This window comes from Podarcis melisellensis (assembly GCF_964234715.1).
Source record: "Podarcis melisellensis genome assembly, chromosome: 12".
Taxonomy (NCBI): Eukaryota; Metazoa; Chordata; class Lepidosauria; order Squamata; family Lacertidae; genus Podarcis; species Podarcis melisellensis.
Genome location: NC_138544.1, coordinates 23,556,327 through 23,576,195, shown reverse-complemented (window position 1 = coordinate 23,576,195; position 19,869 = coordinate 23,556,327). Strand labels below are relative to the sequence as shown.

At 42.7% G+C, this 19,869-nt stretch overlaps 1 protein-coding gene across 5 annotated transcripts in view; it reads right to left on the bottom strand.

The window, feature by feature from the left end:
• Positions 1-19,869, bottom strand: part of CPVL (carboxypeptidase vitellogenic like) — a 58,593-nt gene that overhangs the window by 32,109 nt on the left and 6,615 nt on the right. For 4 of the 5 annotated variants that reach the window (XM_081883373.1, XM_081883375.1, XM_081883371.1 and 1 more), the window contains exons 2-7: positions 13,568-13,776; positions 11,197-11,315; positions 6,610-6,724; positions 4,722-4,780; positions 3,451-3,530; positions 1,930-1,996 (exon numbers count right to left, since the gene is read on the bottom strand). In XM_081883373.1, coding sequence (XP_081739499.1) covers positions 1,930-1,996; positions 3,451-3,530; positions 4,722-4,780; positions 6,610-6,724; positions 11,197-11,315; positions 13,568-13,760 — 633 coding nt within the window. In that variant the 5' untranslated portion in view covers positions 13,761-13,776. Of the gene's footprint in view, positions 1-1,929; positions 1,997-3,450; positions 3,531-4,721; positions 4,781-6,609; positions 6,725-11,196; positions 11,316-13,567; positions 13,777-15,342; positions 15,423-19,869 lie in introns of those variants that run through there. The other variant, XM_081883374.1, reaches the window with a different exon arrangement.

The window sequence follows — 19,869 nt, the reverse complement described above, 5'->3', positions numbered from 1 at the left end:
TCAATCCTAAGTACGAATGTGCCATTAGGCTGGATAGAGCACTCTTCCAGGCTGTCTATGCAGCCTGCTTTCCTGGGTTGCTTCTGAACTATGACTTTCAATCATACTTGAACATGTGGCTAGTGCTTGGAATAGAAAGATTTAGCAGGTAAGGTAAAGGGTAAAAGGACCCCTGACCATTAGGTCCAGTCATGGCTGACTCCGGGGTTGTGGCACTCATCTCGCTTTATTGGCCAAGGACAGTGGCAAAGTTTTTATCGGTGGTTGCAAGAACAAATGAGCCCTATATTCCAAACAAAGTGCTTGATTAACCTGGAGGTAGGCTGTATGAACTCTGTATTGATTTGTAATGTTTTGTTGGTCTCTGGACCGTAATAAAGATTGTTGTTGTTATTGGCCAAGGAAGCCAACGCACAGCTTCTGGGTCATGTGGCCAGCATGACTAAGCCGCTTCTAGAGAAACAGAGCAGCGCACGGAAACGCCGTTTACCATCCCGCCGGAGTGGTACCTATTTATCTACTTGCACTTTGATGTGCTTTTGAATGCTAGGTTGGCAGGAGCTGGGACTGAGCAACGGGAGCTCACCCCATCGCGGGGATTCGAACCGCCGACCTTCTGATTGGCAAATCCTAGGCTGTGTGGTTTAACCCACAGCGCCACCCGTGTCCCATTTAGCAGGTAACCAGAAGTTATTACAAGCCATCTGAAGAGTAATCATGGAAGGTGTTGGGAGAGAGGCGCAGCCAAAGTTCTTGATCCATGAGGGGAGAGGGATAAGAACAGAAACCTTCAACCAACTCAGCGAAAATGAAGACATGGGGAACAAGGGGCAACAGATGGGGAAGGGCTTAATCCATGGATCTATTAGCGCTTCTGTATATTGGTAACCCAGTCCAAACTGCAGATATCAGGTGCACTGCAGAAGATATGGTAAGATAAGCATATACAAAGGAGCATATACTAATACTCTCAGCCTCTTTAGGCATTCAGGCCTTTTGTCTCAATTTCTGCCAATGAAGAGCTGACCTTTTACCCTTCACAAGGCTGCACAGCAACTGTTTGTTTCAAGCCTCTTCCATCGTTCCTTTCTTAGGAGGACTTTTATGATGTGAAACCAAGAAGGTGATCCCTAGTCTCCACAGGCAAAAGGCACAATGAAATCTGACTCTCTTTTCTCCCACCCCACCCTGCAGATTTCTTTCCTAGACAAGTATCTGTTAGCAAAAAAATTAAAGAAGCTTTCTTTGCCAGAAAAATCAAGATGGGATCTACATCTTCAGAGACAAAGGAGACTCGTAGAACAAAGCTGTAATGAAAGCAGTATCTCCTGACTAGAATGTCACACGTGTTAGCAGTTAGTATCAAAGAAAGAGTGGCTCTGCTTAAGTTGTTAGAGGCAGTGAGCAACAGATAGCTTTTAGTTGCAATACCAAAGAGGTTCCCTTCTCTCTCTTGGGGGGGAGGATAGGTCTTGAAATCAATTTCAGTACCAAGGCATGGGTCAATGGGAAAAGCTCCTCTAGAAATACCTAAGCTCTTAATTTTTAAAAGAAACACTGCCAGACTAAATGCTGAGGCCAAAGTTAACTACCAGAAAATGTACTTTTGGGCTGGGAAAGGGAATCGCTAGGTAACAACACATTTTTTAATCTGGAAGGGATTGTTCTGGTCCTTTCTGCTCCCCCTGCTGGCTGTTTTACAGATATTATTTTTCATTATTTTACTAATTATAATACTGTTATTCAAAGTATGTTGATAGATGTGCCTGTATCTAGAAAATGTAATTTAAAATTAAATCCAACTGGGCAGAGGGGGAACAGGTGCACCTTTGCTTTAGGATAATCCACAAAAAGTTCCTTAATTTCTCTTCGACGATCTTCATGTTCACAAGTTACACAGTTCAAGAATTAAAAGTTATCTGAACTTACTTCTCCTGTTGCGTAGAAGTCATTTTTCTGATAATCAGGAAAGAGCTGGAAAAACTGGATGAGAGCACTGAAATGACAGACGAAGTACAGGTAAAAATATCTGCACTAAGAAAGGTTGTAGTCAAATGTCATAATAGTGATGAAAATGAAAGCTTGCTAACTTATTCGGCAGCTGCTCCTCAACAGAAGCAGGCTGACATTCACTCGTGAAAATATGGTCACAGGCAAGTGTGACATTATCCTTCAGCCACAAAATACATTTTGTCTCAAAAATTGAACTACTGTGAAGCGTCACAGCATTAATCTCATTCCAACATACACAATCTATTACACAGTAATATTAATTTAAAAATATGCAGCACACTTCTTAAAATTCTCCTTGCAGATACAGTCCTTAAACAGAGACATTTTCTGCTGCAATATGTACACGTTCTTGGGGAGGAGAGGCAAGCAGGAAGGCACGTGACATCATTTCTGCTTGGGCCATGAAACTCCAATTTTCCACCTTGAAGGAAGCCAGTCTGCATTTCTACCATCTCTGTTACCAAGCATCATTCTTATTCAGAGTGAACTCACCTTTCCCACACAACCATCTAGACTGTGAGGAGAGGGATGCATAAAAAACAAAAACAGGGAATCTATAAAGAGGTAGATGAAATCAGACAGATGTATCGATTGATGTCTCTCAAGAATGAGAGGAAACTGCACGTTTATTACTTAACAAAACCACTGTCTGGAAAGGGATGTTGAAAAGCCATCTACTGTGCTACTCTCTGCATCTGAAAACATGCACACACCATTCTGTTAAGTCCAGATGCCAAGGAGAATATCCAACTAAATCATGGGTGGGCAAACGAAGGCCCGGGGGCCGGATCTGGCCCAATCACCATCTAAATCCGGCCCACAGACGGTCTGGGAATCAACATGTTTTTACATGAGTAGAATGTGTCCTTTTATTTAAATTGCATCTCTGGGTTATTTGTGGGACCTGCCTGGTGTTTTTACATGAGTAGAATGTGTCCTTTTATTTAAAATGCATCTCTGGGTTATTTGTGGGGCATAGGAATTCGTTCATTCCCCCCCCCAAAAAAAAAAATAGTCTGGCCCCCCACAAGGTCTGAGGGACAGTGGACTGGCCCCCTGCTGAAAAATTTTGCTGGGCTCTGAACTAAATCATACTCAAAGAAGACCCACTGAAATCAATGGACTGATGTTACGGTAATTAAGTCCATCAATTTCCAAGGCCTACTCTGAGTATGAGTAACATTGGATCAGCCCCATGTTGGCAAAAGATTCCTGGACTTGATGACTCATGTGATCCCTTCTAACTCTACAATTCTACGAATCTATGATCTCACCCAATTCTTACATAATCATTTCCTTAAAATGAGAAGGGGATAAAGAACATTTTACTATATAAATATTTCAAAAGCTCTCCAGGAGGTGTCAGCAAGCACTGACTTTTCTGGTGCATTTCAAAAGCTTAGCAGAAGAAAATGCAACTTTTATCGACTGATTTACCTATACAAATCTCTTCCTACATCATCTTCATTCGCTGCATAACCTGCGTCATCATCTGTGAAACTGAAGCCAGTTCCAACCTGATAGCAAAAGAGAATATAAAATATATGTGGAACAATTATCTTCCAGTTCTTCGCTGCTGTTTTTGACATCAAGCAAAATGATATTCTGTTAGGTATATGGTTTCTCCTACAGTTGCAAATGGAGTTTAAAAACCTGTTTTTGCAATTAGTCCATTAGAAGATCTGGATTCCTCCAGACATGCAGCTTGTGAACCTTCATTTTTGTTCTTCTAGCATAGTTAGGATTATTCTAGCACAGTATTCAAGATGTGAGAAAATTCAGCGACATGCCACATTTCAAGTCAAGGCACACAGAAATAGTTCCAAATTTTTCCTGTCAATAAAGGAAGGGGGACATATATTTCAACCTTTGTTTAAAATAAGCTTTCTGGTGACTGTTAGGAATTTATCTACCAAGTTCTCAGGCAACCTTCAATTGTAAGTAAATATATTCCAGAGTCACCACAAAGAGGCGAAGAGAGAATTCAGAGTGCTGCTGCTGAATTAAAATTGGAGCAGGATCTTATAATGATGATGATGATGATGATGATGATGATGATGAAAGGGTGGAACTATACATCCCAATCAGCCATGTTTTCCACTCAAACCTTCACTCCTCTAACTTTCCCCCTTAACTGGGAGGGATTTTGAACAGGAAAACGGTCAGTGCGGGAAAAGGTTAGCCAGTCTCATCCCTTCTGTCTGCCCAAATTCAGCTTCAGCCTGATTAAAACCTAAAGAGCCAGTGGAAGTATATTGTGGGTCATGACTAGTTTGGACCTGAGCCCACCACATAGTTAGTAGAGAGCCAGCACAGACCTAGTTCCAGATCTGAAGGGCCCCCTCCTTCATTGGTAGAGCTCCACATTGCAGGGCACTGGAAATAATAATAAAAATGTCTGCCGAGAGGCAGGCCCAGGCACCTAGCATGGTGGGTCCATAGGGTCCACATCAGTGGTTAGACCTGGCAGCTGCCCAAAGATTTTGTCTAGCCATGTTTCCCCTACACGAGATCCTTCTTAAATGCCATACCACGTCAAGGAAAAAAGGGCTGTTGACAAAGTGACTATTCTTACATGTAACAGATGAAATTACGACGTTTTAAGATGCAAGAACATAAGGGTTAAGCCAATTGTTGCTATCAAGCAAACTTTTTTTCAACAGACACATTTAGATATGCAACATGAAGCTTATCCGTTATTCACTTACCGGATTGTCAATGTAGAGCATGGAAAACTTGGAGGTCCAAGGAAATTTTCGTTCAGACACTATTAACACGGAAGAAAATGAGAGTCAAGTGTCTACAGCTTGAATCATTAGCATCAGTCCAAAAAGGAAGCAGGACGAAGAGTGCAATCCTAACTGTATCTACTCAGCAGTCATGTCCTACTGAACTTAGTAGGGCTTGCTCCCATGTAGATTGTAGGCTAACATGCCAAAGTCACCTAGTATGTCAATAATCAAGGTCTGCTTGAACTGTAGGGTCCACTATTCAACATTTTGAGACCACAGAAGAAAACTATGCAGCCTTTCACAAGCTTATACAGTGGTACCTTGGGTTACATACACTTCAGGTTACATAAACTGCAGGTTACAGACACCGCTAACCCAGAAATAGTACCTCGGGTTAAGAACTTTGCTTCAGGATGAGAACAGAAATCGTGCTCCGGTGGCGCGGCAGCAGCAGGAGGCCCCATTAGCTAAAGTGGTGCTTCAAGTTAAGAACAGTTTCAGATTAAGAACGGACCTCCGGAACGAATTAAGTACTTAACCCGAGGTACCACTGTATAGCATTAAGTTGTCAACTGAAATATCATTATATGCTATTACTTTTTTCATCCCATTAAGGTATATGGCTGCTGTGATTAAGGTATATATTAAAAATGGATTTATCGGGCCAGACTTTGTCACTGATATTATCTCGGTGCACATTACTGTAGTGAATTCATCTTTTGCTCATTTTATATCACAAGACGCAGCAATGTTGAACAACGTAAGAAGGTTGCATTGTTAACATGCTGGATGGATTCAATATTTCAATGTTCACAGTAATGTTATTATTTGTTTTAGGCTATTAAACATAGCATTGGCTATTTTACAATATTTTCATACGGTTCTGGATTTCCTGCCAAGACAGAAAAACAAAAAACTAAACCCAAGTACTTCAGATAGATGTTAGCACCTAGCGCAATTGTAAAAAGCATTGCATATCACTTGTGGTGAGAATTTTAAAGGTATTTTTTTAACCGAGTATGATCAGGTTGGAGAATGGTGTGATGAAAACATTTCCAAAACCTAAAGGCCATTTATGTTTGATGGATTAAAACATGTTTAGGCTGCTTTATAGTTTATTGGTGGATTATTTGACTTATTTTTCTGTATCCTATTTTATATAGCAAGCTATCCTTGAGAATGCTTTAGCCCTAAGTTGATGTAAAAATATTATAAATAAAATTATGGTATTATGCAGCCAAATGCCAGCTTCACATTCCACAGACTTAGGATTCTACTGTAACTGGATAGCTCAGTCAGTACAGCATGAGGCTTTTAGGGTTGAGGGTTCGAGCCCCATGCCAGGCAAAAGATTCCTGCATTGGCCCCTTCCAACCCCATGATTCTGTAAATGGTAAGACTGGGAATCTCTATCAGTTTATTTATCCATTTTCCTCCCAGCACTTTTTGGGAAAAAGTGCACATTCTCCTATAACACGCATGTCACCTTAGCAGCAATATTTACTTGTTTATTAAAACATATTTCTATATTATTTTAAGTCTGTGGACTAATATTATAACAACCCATAACCTGCCACTGATAATATAGGAAATATATTTCAAATGCGTGTTTAGTTTGGGGGGAGGCAAAAGACTTCTTTTTTAAGGAAAAAAAAAAGGTACTTCTGTTTCATGCCATTATTGATCAAATATTATTCTTTCCCAAACTGCTACAGCAAGACATGCTAATTTGCTCAGCAGCATAAAAAGTACAGATGCAAATTCCATACCCATAAGGGAACAGGTTACATTTTTTTTATGTTAAAACTGTAATGATAGTAACATCTCGCTGGAAGCCTTCAACATAGAAATAAACAACACTTGCATGTGAGATTCTTGTTGACAACATACGGTCCGTGTTCCACAAAAAGCCCAAACATGGATGTTCCTCCAGGTCCACCTTGGAGCCAAAGTAGGATAGGGGCTTTTTCGGGTTGTACCTGCAGACCAGAAGGACAGTAACAACTGGAGCTGTTCCCCCATAAATTTACAGAATGCATGAATTATTTCGGTAGACTATGAGAAATAAATGCCAACACTTTCTTTATAAATACCATATTTTTCTGTGTATAAGATGCCCCATTTAAAAGAGGACCCCTATATTTTGAGCCCAAAATTAAGAAATTAATATTTTAAACACCAAACACAACAACTCTGATATTTGATTAAATATTCAAAACACCGATATATTTAGTACCATATATATAAACATCAAACAGAACAACTTTACCAATATATTTTTTTGTGTGTGTGTACACACACACACACACACACACACACATATATATATATATATACACACACACACACCGTATTTTTCGCACCATAGGGCGCACCCAGTTTTTAGGGGGGGAAATCAAGAAAAAAATCTTCCCCCCCCCAGCCCCAAAGAGCAGCGTATAGGCTGCACACAACCTCTCCCTGCCGGAGGGGTTGCGCGCAGCTATGGCACAAGCCAAGGCAGCGAGCAGGATGGCTCCCGCTCACTGTTTTGGCTTCCTCTTTAGCCCCGCGCAACCTCTCCTTGCCGGGAGACGCTGCGCAGGGCTAAAGAAGCCATAGCGCCGTGCAGCCTCTCCTTGCCAGAAGGGTTGCGCGCAGGTATGGAAGAAGCCAAGGCAGCAAGCGGGATAGATCCCGCTCGCTGTTTTGGCTGCCCCTTTAGTCCTGTGCAGCCTCTCCTTGCCGGGAGACGCTGCACAGGGCTTTCCTGGCTTTTCTGGGAGGTGGGGGGATTCCCTCACCTCTCCCAAAAGCCCGCAGGAGCCGCGCAACCCCTTTAAAGAGATCGTGGCTTCTCCTGGCTTTTCTGGGAAGTGGGGGAATTCCCCCACCTCCCGCAAAACCGGCAGAAGCCGCACACACTTTAAAAGGGCTGCACGGCTTCTCCTGGCTCTCCTGGGAGGTGGGGGGATTCCCTCACCTCTCGCAAAAGCCCGCAGAAGCCGTGCAACCTCTTTAAAGAGATCGCGGCTTCTCCTGGCTTTCCTGGGAGGTGGGAGAAGGGACTGATGCGGCCAGTCAGTCCCTTCTCCCTCCTGTGGAAAAGCCCGCAAGAGTGCACGGAGCTTGTGTGCAGCTCTTGGGGGTTTTTCCTGCTGCCTCCCCCCCTGAATTCGCTCCATAGGACGCACACACATTTTCCCTTGCTTTTTAGGAGGGAAAAAGTGCGTCCTATAGTGCGAAAAATACGGTGTGTGTGTGTGTGTGTGTATATATATATATATATATATATAGCCAATAGTGAGGGGAGGCTGGGGGGGGGGGAGAATATGGATGGTGGCATGTATTTATTTATATATTTAATTGCAACATTCTGTGTATAAGACGACCCCCAATTTTAAACTTAAATTTGGGGGGAAATATTGTCTTATACACAGAAAAATGCAGTAGCTAATTTTATAACTAACACAAGACCTTTCCACATGCTCTGAGTGACCACGTGCTTGGTAAGCCATGTCTCTACAGTCCTAGTGTCTTGCATGCACAGTGAAAAGAAATTTCCAGACTTTAAACAGAGGGAGTAGAGGAAAGCAAATGGGATCAACATATGCACACAGGCCTCGTTTTCACATAGAATTAAGCCAAACCATGGTGAAGCAAGAAAGAGCAAGCTTCTGTGTCTCCAGAAGGGAAAATGCTACCATTTCAGTCCTTCCTCGCTCCTCCTAACGCCATGCTACCCAGAGCTAAGCCATCGTTTGGCTCAGTGTTATGTGTGAATTTGCACTCGTGGTCTGTTTCCCTCAGGGAAACCATGACTGGTAAGTCACGATCAAAGGTTGGCTATGGTTTGTTGGGACTAAGACAATATGAAGCCAATCCATGGCTTTGATCTGGGTAGCATAGCAGCAACAGTTCCAGGTAAGGAGCAAAATGGCCATGATTTTCCTTCTGGGTACCCGAAAGCTTGCCAATTCCCACTGTGTCATAGTGAGCAAGGCCACAGTATAATTATATGGGGTTGGACTGCACAGAACAAAAGATGGAGGAAACCCCAACATGGGATGGCCTGCCCGCCATAAAAGAGAAAGAGTGAGATACAACTCCCCACTCACAGAAATTCAGCATGACAGGGTAAAGACCTAGAGCAATCTGTGTGAACATCTGTACATCTCTCATTTTGAAGACCAAGTAATGGAAGTTTAACCAGCTTGAAACTCTTCGGCTTCGTTCCTTTTTATCACAACACTCACTCTTTTCCGCAATATTATTTATTTATTAGAGCTGACAAATGAGATTGGCCAGCAAAATCGGTTGTGAAAAACCATTCAGGGTCTCTTCTAAATAAAACATTTACTGCTGCCAATTGTTTTCCCTCTCTGGCCTAAGTTGTACAAGATGAACTATGCTATTTATGTAATGAGCCCAGGATTACAACAGAAGTATTAAACACAGAAACAAATCTGTTGCTCATAGCATCTGGGATTAATAATATTGCATTTCTAACAGAACAGTATATCCTTAAACTGAAGCAGTGTTGATATCCTTATGCAAAGCCTATTTTTCTTCTTCATCCAAGAGCCTTCAGAATTTGCATCCTGCTAAGAAACACTTTTTGACATAATTCGGGGCCAGTGAACCATAAATAAATTACATTCACACTTAAAAAATATAAAACTAATGGGACTTATTGGCATAAACTTCTCAACCTTGTGTCAACTTAAGCAAGTTGTTTTGAGATTTCACAGTTTTATACTGCAAGCTCAAATCTCTTCAGAAAAAGCCACTAGGATGTTGTTTTAGGTCTTTGCCTGTAAAACATTCTGAAAACTCATCCACTGTTCTTTCTAAAGTGGTCTCAAATCCCACTCATTTTAGAGACATCTGGGCCAAATTGCCAACTCCTTTAAACATGTCAGTTCCCCCATCTCCTAAACAGAAAGTACTAAGAAAAAGTTGGAACCTTGAACACTTGCAGTATTTTGGCTGCCCTCATAAAAGTTATTGACCTAATATAGATTTTGGAGTTCTTCTTATTGCTCACTTGTTTCTCTGGCAACCACCTGTGCAAAAAATATGTTTCAATCAACTTTCTGGAACCAGATTATGCCAGTGTGAATTAATGGCACAAGGAATCAAGCAATGCAAATCTTCATGAGCAACAGGTTCTAAATTCAGCTCTTCACTTTATTCAGAGAGCTCTCTCAATTCTAACTAAGGACTCTTATATTATCTATTTCATTTAATTGCTTTTTGTCCATTTACAAATAATTAAAACAACTCTCCTACATATTCTAATGAAAAATGAAAAGTTAGGTCATTAGTACTGTACTGGGAGCAAAGAGAGTCCAAAATTTGAAAGCTGACTTAAAGAAAAAAGAGTCAGGTAACTGCTAGAAAAACTGTATCAAAGCAGCAAACATTTTGTTTCATATGGTTTGCCGATAATGGCAGTATATTACAGAAACCTTTCAAAGCAAATGTGAATAGGATATTAGATCGGGGTTTGGTAGAGTCCAGTTCCAATCTAGCATGGACTCACTGAACAATGTACTCTCCATCTCAATTTCCTTTCACAGCAGACACTTTTCCTATTGGTCCAAAATGTGCTCTGAACACTTTACTCCCACGTACGAAACATACAGCTACACAACTACAGTGGTATCTTGGGTTAAGTACTTAATTCGTTCCGGAGGTCCGTTCTTAACCTGAAACTGTTCTTAACCTGAAGCACCACTTTAGCTAATGGGGCCTCCTGCTGCCGCCGGAGCACAATTTCTGTTCTCATCCTGAAACAAAATTCTTAACCTGAGGTACTATTTCTGGGTTAGCAGAGTCTGTAACCTGAGGCGTATGTAACCTGAGGTACCACTGTAGTTATCTCCCAATATCCCCACCCACAGGGCTGTTCTGGTGGCTGCTTGTAAACACCACATAAAGGTTAAAGGTAAAGGTACCCCTGACCATTAGGTCCAGTCGCAGACGACTCTGGGGTTGTGCACTCATCTCGCTCTATAGGCCGAGGGAGCCAGTGTTTGTCCGCAGACAGCTTCCAGGTCATGTGGCCAGCATGACTAAGCCACTTCTGGGAAACCAGAACAGCGCATGGAAAACAATAATCTCTCGTGTTTGATCACAAGATGATGCACATAACTCACATTTGTAATTGGCTATATGCTTTCCAACTGCTAGGTTGGCAGGAGCAGGGACCAAGCAATGGGAGCTCACCCCATTGCGGGGATTCGAACCTCCAACCTTCTGATTGGCAAGCCCAAGAGGCTTTGTGGTTTAGACTACAGCGCCACCCCCATCCCCACGTAGGCTGGTACTACATGCAAAACATTATGAACCTGTACTCATTTTGGGAAGCAGCAGAGCTAGCACAGATCTTGCACAATATATACGTTGTTGAAAGGGCAGTTTCCTTTGAAAGCTTTAATATGGCAGCGTATCAAAACAACAGACCCACCTGAGCAGGGAAGAACCAGAAGAAAAGATTACTGTTGTGAGTCTTGTTGACGGTCAGATAACCCGAATAGCTCTTCACATTGGGACCTGGAAGATGGCCTACCAGACTTAATTGCCTTCCTGTTATAAAGAATGACAAGTATAAAAAATATCAAAGTGAAGGGCAGGTTATTTATTTTATTTCTTACATTTAGAATCATAGAATCATAGAGTTGGAAGAGACCACAAGGGCCATCGAGTCCAACCCCCTGCCAAGCAGGAAACACCATCAGAGCACTCCTGACATATGGTTGTCAAGCCTCTGCTTAAAGACCTCCAAAGAAGGAGACTCCACCACACTCCTTGGCAGCAAATTCCACTGTCGAACAGCTCTTACTGTCAGGAAGTTCTTCCTAATGTTTAGGTGGAATCTTCTTTCTTGTAGTTTGGATCCATTGCTCCGTGTCCGCTTCTCTGGAGCAGCAGAAAACAACCTTTCTCCCTTCTCTATATCACCTTTATATTTGATTTATATATATCACCTTTCTTTTCCAAGGATCTCAAGATGGTGTACATGGTTCTCCTCCGCCCCATTTCATCCTCACAACCACTCTGTGAGGCAGGTTATTCTGGTGACTGGCCCAAGGTCACCCAGTGAACTTCATGGCTAAGTGAGGACGCGCTTTAAGAAGTGTCTGGAAGTTCAGATGCATGGGAGATACCTGGTTTTTTATTTGTGACGTTGAGTAAAATAGTTTTTTAGAAGAACTCCTGTATTGGAATTAACTCCAGTTTTTTCAAGACACATGCAGAAAGCGAAAATAATAAGCAGTATAATAAGCATATGGAGAATTTGCTCCATATTTAACATCTTCTCTCAGTATCATGAACAATTACAAAGTGCTTGTATTGGTCGGCATTCTGGTCATATGTAAGGGAAAGAAAAAATGAGTGCAAGCCCAAAGAAAGAAAATCATCATTTGTACCAATAGGGTATTTTTTTTCCAACGGCTCCCCTCTCTGCATGCTGCCTTCCTGATATGGATTATGTGGTGCCATGTCTGTGATTAAGAATAAATTAGCTGTGATTTTAAAATCGGAGTAGACAAATTCACAGAGGTTAAGGCTATCAATTAGGGACGCAGGTGGCACTGTGGGTTAAATCACAGAGCCTAGGGCTTGCCGGTCAGAAGGTCGGCGGTTCAAATCCCCGCGACGGGGTGAGCTCCTGTTGTTCGGTCCCTGCTCCTGCCCACCTAGCAGTTCGAAAGCATGAAGTGCAAGTAGATAAATAGGTACCGCTCCGGTGGGAAGGTAAACGGTATTTCCGTGTGCTGCTCTGGTTTGCCAGAAGCGGCTTAGTCATGCTGGCCACATGACCTAGAAGCTGTATGCTGGCTCCCTCGGTCAGTAAAGCAAGATGAGTGCCACAACCCGAGAGTCGTCCATGACTGGACTTAACGGTCAGGGGTCCCCTTTACCTTTTAAGGCTATCAATGCCATTCTACAATGAATATCTAATTGTAGAATATCTAAAAACCTATTTTAGTTCCATGAAAACGCGAACAGGATTTGAAATATGAGCAACAGTAGAACAACATTAAGGATAATAATAATAATAATAATAATAACAACAACTATTATTTTAAAATTGATACCCTGCTCATCTGGCTGGGTTTCCCAAGCCACTCTGGGCAGCTTCAGGGTACATATAAAAACATAATAAAACATCAAACATTAATAACTTCCCATACAGGGCTGCCTTCAGATGTCTTCTAAAAGTTCATATTGAAGATGTACACAACGGAACACCGCGACGGAAACCAGAGCGCACGTAAACACTGTTTACCTTCCCGCCAAAGAGGTATCTATTTATCTACTTGCACTGGTATGCTTTCGAACTACCGTGGTACCTTGTTTGTTGAACTTAATCCGTTCCAGGAGTCCGTTCAACTCCCGGAACAGTTTGAAAACCAAGGCGTGGCTTCTGATTGGCTGCAGGAGCTTTCTGCACTCAATCGGAAGCCAGGGAAGCTGTGTCAGGCATTCAGCTTCCAAAAATGTTTGCAACCCAGAACACGCATTTCCGGGGTTGCGACATTTGGGAGCCAAAATGTCTGGGTACCAAGGCATTCAACAACCGAGGTACAACTGTACTAGGTTGGCAGCTGGGACAGAACAAAGCGGGGTGCTCACCCATCACGCGGATTCGAAATGCCGACCTTCCGATCGGCAAGCCCAAGAGGCTCGGTGGTTTAGACCACATCACCACCCGCTTCCCAACTCTTAACTAATGCATTCTACTGCTACTGTATGTGTAGAATTCTACACAGGAGATAATGAACAGGTGGAAATATTTATATATTTTAAAATAACAAGATTAACACTTTTACCTTCCTCAGTTTTGCCACTTTCAATGTACGGCGTTAGAAAGAGTGGTTTTCCAGGGTCTCCTCCCGACGGCGCTCCGTACTTTATTCCCCGAAAAGCCCTTCGGAACACACTCCATCGCTCCTGGGTGAGGACTAGCTCCAAGCTCAAGCTCAGACTGAGCAAAGCCAGCAAGACCCGAGTTATCTTGCCCATCTTTTCCTCCAGTTACCTTGGAATAAATCAGATTAGAGCACAATTTTAAACATCCACTGCTGCGGCTCCGTAAAGTCTGTCTAGATCTTCCCCTCCCCTCAATAGTAGCTCTGGGATGTTATGCAACATCTACCTCAAAGTTAAGTGCTTTCCCGTCTCTGTTCCTTCTCACAGCTGAGAAAGCAGAAGAGGATACAAGCGCTGCATTTTAACAAACACAACGAAGGGTTTGTTCACATGGGTGGCTTAAAATGCAACTAAGTCATTTCCCCCTGCTGTGTGTCAATCTGCATTTGCAGAGTGTTGTTCGCATGGCATAGCAGGTGGGGATACCCAATATGCATAATAATAATAATAATTTTGTTATTTACATTCCGCCCATCTGACTGGGTTGCCCCAGCCATTCTGGGCCACTCCCAACAGCACAATCAAACATCAAAAACTTCCCTGAAGGGCTGCCTTCAGGCGTCTTCTAAAAGTCAGATAGATTCCCCCCCGCACGCAGCCCCTCCACAATTCCCATTCATGAAGCTCTCATCTGCGCATGCGCAACCGCTGTCTCAAATTTGCGCGCCATTCTGTAGTACACAGCAAGTGCAGCTGAAGTTTGAAGCTGGTATTTGTTGCGTAACTACAGGATTGATAATGGGTCATACGTCATGTGAATTCGGCTTCAAAAACTAGAAGTGGGAGAGCACCAAGATGTGGAGTACCCGGTAATGTGAACATATTCAAAGACTGCAGTTATAACTCCCCTTTCTGGGAGGGAGCACCATTGAATTCAGCAGGGCTTAATTCTGCACAGACGTGGTTAGGACTGCAAGACAGTGCATCCTGTTAAGAGTAGACAGAGACGGAATAGGAAAATATGTGGTGATCAACCAAGACTGCAATTTAAAGCCCCTCACTAGATAACTGATGTGTTTGTTTCCAGGTTTTGGATTGGCCCTGTCTACCAACGCATGGAGGGGAACAAGCAATGGGGGGGTAGAGAAGGTGGGGCCAAGGTAATAAATAACAACAACAACAATACTTATACCCCACCCATCTGGCCAGGCCTCCCCAGTCACTCTGAGTGGCTCCCAACAGAATATTAAAAACACAATAAAACATCAAACATTAAAAACTTCCCTAAACAGGGCTGCCTTCAGATGTCTTCTAAAAGTCAGATAGTGTTTATTTCTTTGACATCTGGTGGGAGGGCATTCCACAGGGTGGGTGCCACTACCGAGAAGGCCCTCTGCCTGGTTCCCTGTAACCTCACTTCTCACGGTGAGGGAACCACCAGAAGGCCCTCAGAGCTGGACCTCAATGTCTGGGCTGAACTATGGGGGTGGAGACGCTCCTTCAGGTATACAGGTACTTATCCCCACTCTATCACACAATTCTAATTGCATAGGAGGGAGATGAAAGACTGATGAGGGCTCAGGCAGTCACCAACAACTGAGGCAAGAAAGTACACAAGCAGATGGGTTGGGAAACAGCAGTATTTCATTTCCTTCTCCCCAAGCCCAACAATGACAGAGAGTACCTGGTTAATTCCAAACAGGATTTCAAAAGGAGAAATCTATACAAGTCATACCGGAAAGGAAAGGGTTTTCAATCAGCAGCTGCAGAAGCAGAATTACTTTTTCAGAGACGTCCTGCGTAAGCCCAGTTGCAGCTGGAGAGACCAAAGTTAAATCAATGGCACTTCCAAGTGTACACAGAGTTCGTGCAGCAAAGAAGTGCTTTCTGCTGCAAAAGCAGGCGGAACTTTTCTTTAACCTACTTCTAAATTGATTTTCAAGCATTACAGATCTATACAATGCAGACCGGCTGTTAGTCACACATTTCAATTCAGAGCAGGATGACCTCTGAAGCCTCTACTCTCTCCCACGTCCTAATGCCAGCCTTAGAGAGAACAATCGCTGAAGGAAGTCGGGCGCGCTTTGTTGGTTCCCTATAACAAGACAGAGCTTGTTGGTGCTTTTATGCAAAGGAGAAAATGCGTAACTAGAAGGTAGCAACAGTAAGAACTACCCAAGGGCTGTTTCTCACATTACAGGCAATATGAGTATTGCACTGGAGCCACATCTCTAGGGTTACTGTCCCAACATAATGTTACTGGCCCAATTAGAATTTCACCCTTCTGACCAGCTACCAGAATTGGAAGATGCAAAGCCAGAAAAAAATGTAGCTCAGCCATTCTAGCTGCTAGCACACCAGAACCTGCCTTATACAGGTTCGCACCTCGGAAGTCGAACGGAAACTGTTCTGGAAGTCCGTTTGACTTCCAAAATGTTTGGAAACCAAGGCGTGGCTTCCGATTGGTTGCAGGAAGCTGTATTGTCTTCACAGACTGGCAGCTGTACTCTATGGTTTCAAGCAGGGCATCTGAAAGCCAGCAGAGCAGGTATTTGCAGGGCTCAAAGCAAATATGGTATCTGGTTCCTTCAGCATTAGGAGCTGCTTTTGTAGCTGGAGTCAGTCTGCCTGGTGACTGGTCAGCTGTTCATTTGTGTTTGACACTGGGAAGAAACAGACCCAGGTGACATCCTAAGAAACAGACCCAGGTGACATCCATTGTAGCCACCTTCCCTTTCGTTCCTCCCTCCCCCTGTATATTTAACTTCATACCTCAGCATTAACAAAGGCTCTCCTATCCTACAATAAGGGACGCGGGTGGCGCTGTGGGTTAAACCACAGAGCCTAGGGCTTGCCGATCAGAAGGTTGGCAGTTCGAATCCCCGCGACGGGGTGAGCTCCCGTTGCTCGGTCCCTGCTCCTGCCAACCTAGCAGTTCAAAAGCACGTCAAAGTGCAAGTAGATAAATAAGTACTGCTCCGGCAGGAAGGTAAACGGTGTTTCCGTGCGCTGCTCTGGTTCGCCAGAAGTGGCTTAGTCATGCTGGCCACATGACCCGGAAACGGTACGCCGGCTCCCTCAGCCAGTAAAGCGAGATGAACACTGCAACCCCAGAGTCGTGGACCTAACGGTCAGGGTCCCTTTATTTTTACCTTTATCCTACAATAACAAAGGCTAAATAACATGTAAAGCATTGAGCTGCCACTGCCTTTATATCCTTTACCTTCCTCAGTACTGAATTTCAGATTGTAAGCTCCTCTCGGCAGGGACTTCTCCTTTTATACTTTGTAAAGCACCATGCCCAGAAATGACACTTTATCAATCAATGGGTGATGGACTGCTGGACACAGGACAATGCTGTACTGGGAAGCAAATCCAGTCCCCCTTCCCTTCATGCTCAGTTGAGGCCAGCTAGCATTATCTCTAGATATGGTTTAATACTAGGAAAAGTATGCAAGAGAAAGCATTGTTAACTCACAGTGGAAATTACATTTATGAACTCTAAAGAGAGTCATGTGCAATGCAAGCTGTGCCTCTATACTGAAAAGGCTAACAAATACATCGTCTTTTCTTGGCAATCTATTAGAACACTCCCGTGACAGTTGTCCAAAGTCGAACAGCTAATCAAAGGTTTAGAATTCAGAGACAAATAGATTGGTGGAGGGGGAGAAGTGGCAATATTTCTATTCTAGCAAAAGCAGAAGGATGTATTAGTTCCACACATATAAAAACCAGTCAGCCACTCAGGCACACTTATAAAACAATGGCAGAATTTTCTCAATGGATGAGGAAACACAGACAATGTTATCAGGCTACCGCAGCCTTGCTGAATGGGGACTAGTGAACAGCCAGCCTGAAAGGGCATCCAAGACTCCATTTTCTTCCTGAAATGCCAGGTCCCCTCTCCATTGGACTATACAGATATAGTAAACTTTACATCATCCCTTCAACCTGACTGCCTGTAAGCAGTTTTTTTGACACCTTTTTGACACCTATCGAATAGAGAAGGGGAGCACTTTCACTAGGAATGAAAGGTGGTGCAGTTTGTACAAAGGAATGTTTCTTTCGTTTTTGCTTTCTTACTCTAAAAAAGGGCTAACAAAAAATTAAACTGAAAAAAAAAAGTTTTATGGTCCTGAATCCTGCGAGAACATTATTATTTAGCAATGTGAAACCTAGTGGGTTTTTGCTGTTCTCACATACTTAGAAGCATGACTCTCAAAAATGTTTGCAACAAGCCAATACAATTTCTCCTGAATATATTATTATTACTGGATCACCTCCCATATATGTCCCAATGTGATGTATGAAATATGTACGTATGAATATGTATGTATGTCTGAAAAAGAGCCAAAAAATTACAAAAAGAAAGAAAAAACTGGTCAGTTTCAAAACAAGGCAAAATGGATAACTACGGCAGAGACCTTTTCATCTAGATGGGAAAGGCTGACAGAATAACTGCTTAATGTGTTCTAAAGCAGCTGCTGAGCATGTGTCTTCTCCTGTCTATGCAATTGTAAATCTATGATCAGAGAAGAGAGGGAGGAAAGTATCCTACAGGAAGGCAAATCTTTAAATATTGGTATCAGTGAGAGATCAAATAGTGTAGGGCAAGTAAGAACTGCAACAAAATATTGCAGTGCAAAGTGTTCCTGGCAGCCAACTATGCCATCTTAAATGATAGTCTATTTTGGGGTAAAGATGCACCTGCACCTTTGCACAGAAGAAGGAAATATCAACAGGTGCAACTTGAATTACAAGCTACCTCTTTTCCATTCTGGGGCAAGCAACATTCCATAGCCATTGAGGATGTCCCTAATTGAGCCGTTTGGGGTTTTTATTTTGTACTTCTACGAACTCTTGAGGCTCCATCAATTCTGGGTGGTAGTGGTTTGGTAACATAAGGATCCACAGTTGGAAGATGGGTTTGCTATTAGTATAGGATCGAAATTCATGTCAGTTTACTCCCACTGTTTGAATTCCCTTAAAAGTCAAAAAGATCACAACAAGTGAATTAGTACTTTGATCTGCATCTCCTTAGAGAACAGGTTAGCCAGAAATTCTTGATTTCAAGGCAGCTGTTATTAGGCCATTATTCTTAAGTAGGGAGGGAAAATGAAAGCGTTGGAAGAAGAGTGGTTTGCCACAGTTTGCTTCTGAGGTGAAGTTTGAATGGATCTTCTTAGCCAGGGGTCAGAAAACTTTTTCAGCAGGGGGCCGGTTGACTGTCCCTCAGACCTTGTGGGGGGCCGAATTTTTTTGGGGGGGGTGAATGAACGAATTCCTACGCCCCACAAATAACCCAGAGATGCATTTTAAATAAAAGCACACATTTTACTCATGTAAAAACACCAGGCAGGCCCCACAAATCACCCAGAGATGCATTTTAAATAAAAGGACACATTCTACTCATGTAAAAACACGCTGATTCCTGGACCATCTGTGGGCTGGATTGAGCAGGTGATTGGGCCGGATCTGGCCCCCGGGCCTTAGTTTGCATACCCATGTTCTTGGCTCACACTATTACACTGCAAGCCTATACATGCCAACTCAAAAGTAAGTCCAACTGAGTTAAAGTGCTTCTCATTCCCAAGTCCAGCAGGGATAGGATTGCTGAAAATCACTATACTCTCAGCTCTTTTTCAAGCCCCCAAACATTTTTGTCTATTCTTTGTTGCTGGTTTTGGAAGACTGGGGTACAAATCTGGAATTTGGTTATGAGTTTGTCTAGAATATGTTGGACAAAGTCAAGTAGAGCTTGCCAAATACTTTTACCATGATAGGCTCCAAGTCAGTCAAGTGTATCTCAGCAAAACAGTGGAAGAGAGTAACTTTAATCATTACGAAACTAAGAAAGGAATCAGATTTCTTCACAGTATTTCACTACTTCTTAGGATTACATTTTGCTTGGTAACATCTTGCTCCTCTTCCAAGCAAACATTGAAGTATTTCACGTTCAGGGAAAAAAGATATGAAAACAGAGAAAATTCAAGAGAGATGTTACTCACTTGCTACAGTCAAAAATGTCATTCATAATAAAGGTTCATGGCTCCTCAAGCTTCAGGAATGATAAATTTCCATAGTTATAAGAACTTTATATGAATACTACCTGAATGGTATTTGTTTTAATAGGCTTAATCAGAAGCTCAGCTACAAGAACACCACAGACATTGAGGGTCTATATTCTTACCTGTTACCTGTAAGCTAACTTTCTCCTTAGCCAAGCCAAATTTTAGTGGGGCTACCCAAAGGACAGAATGAC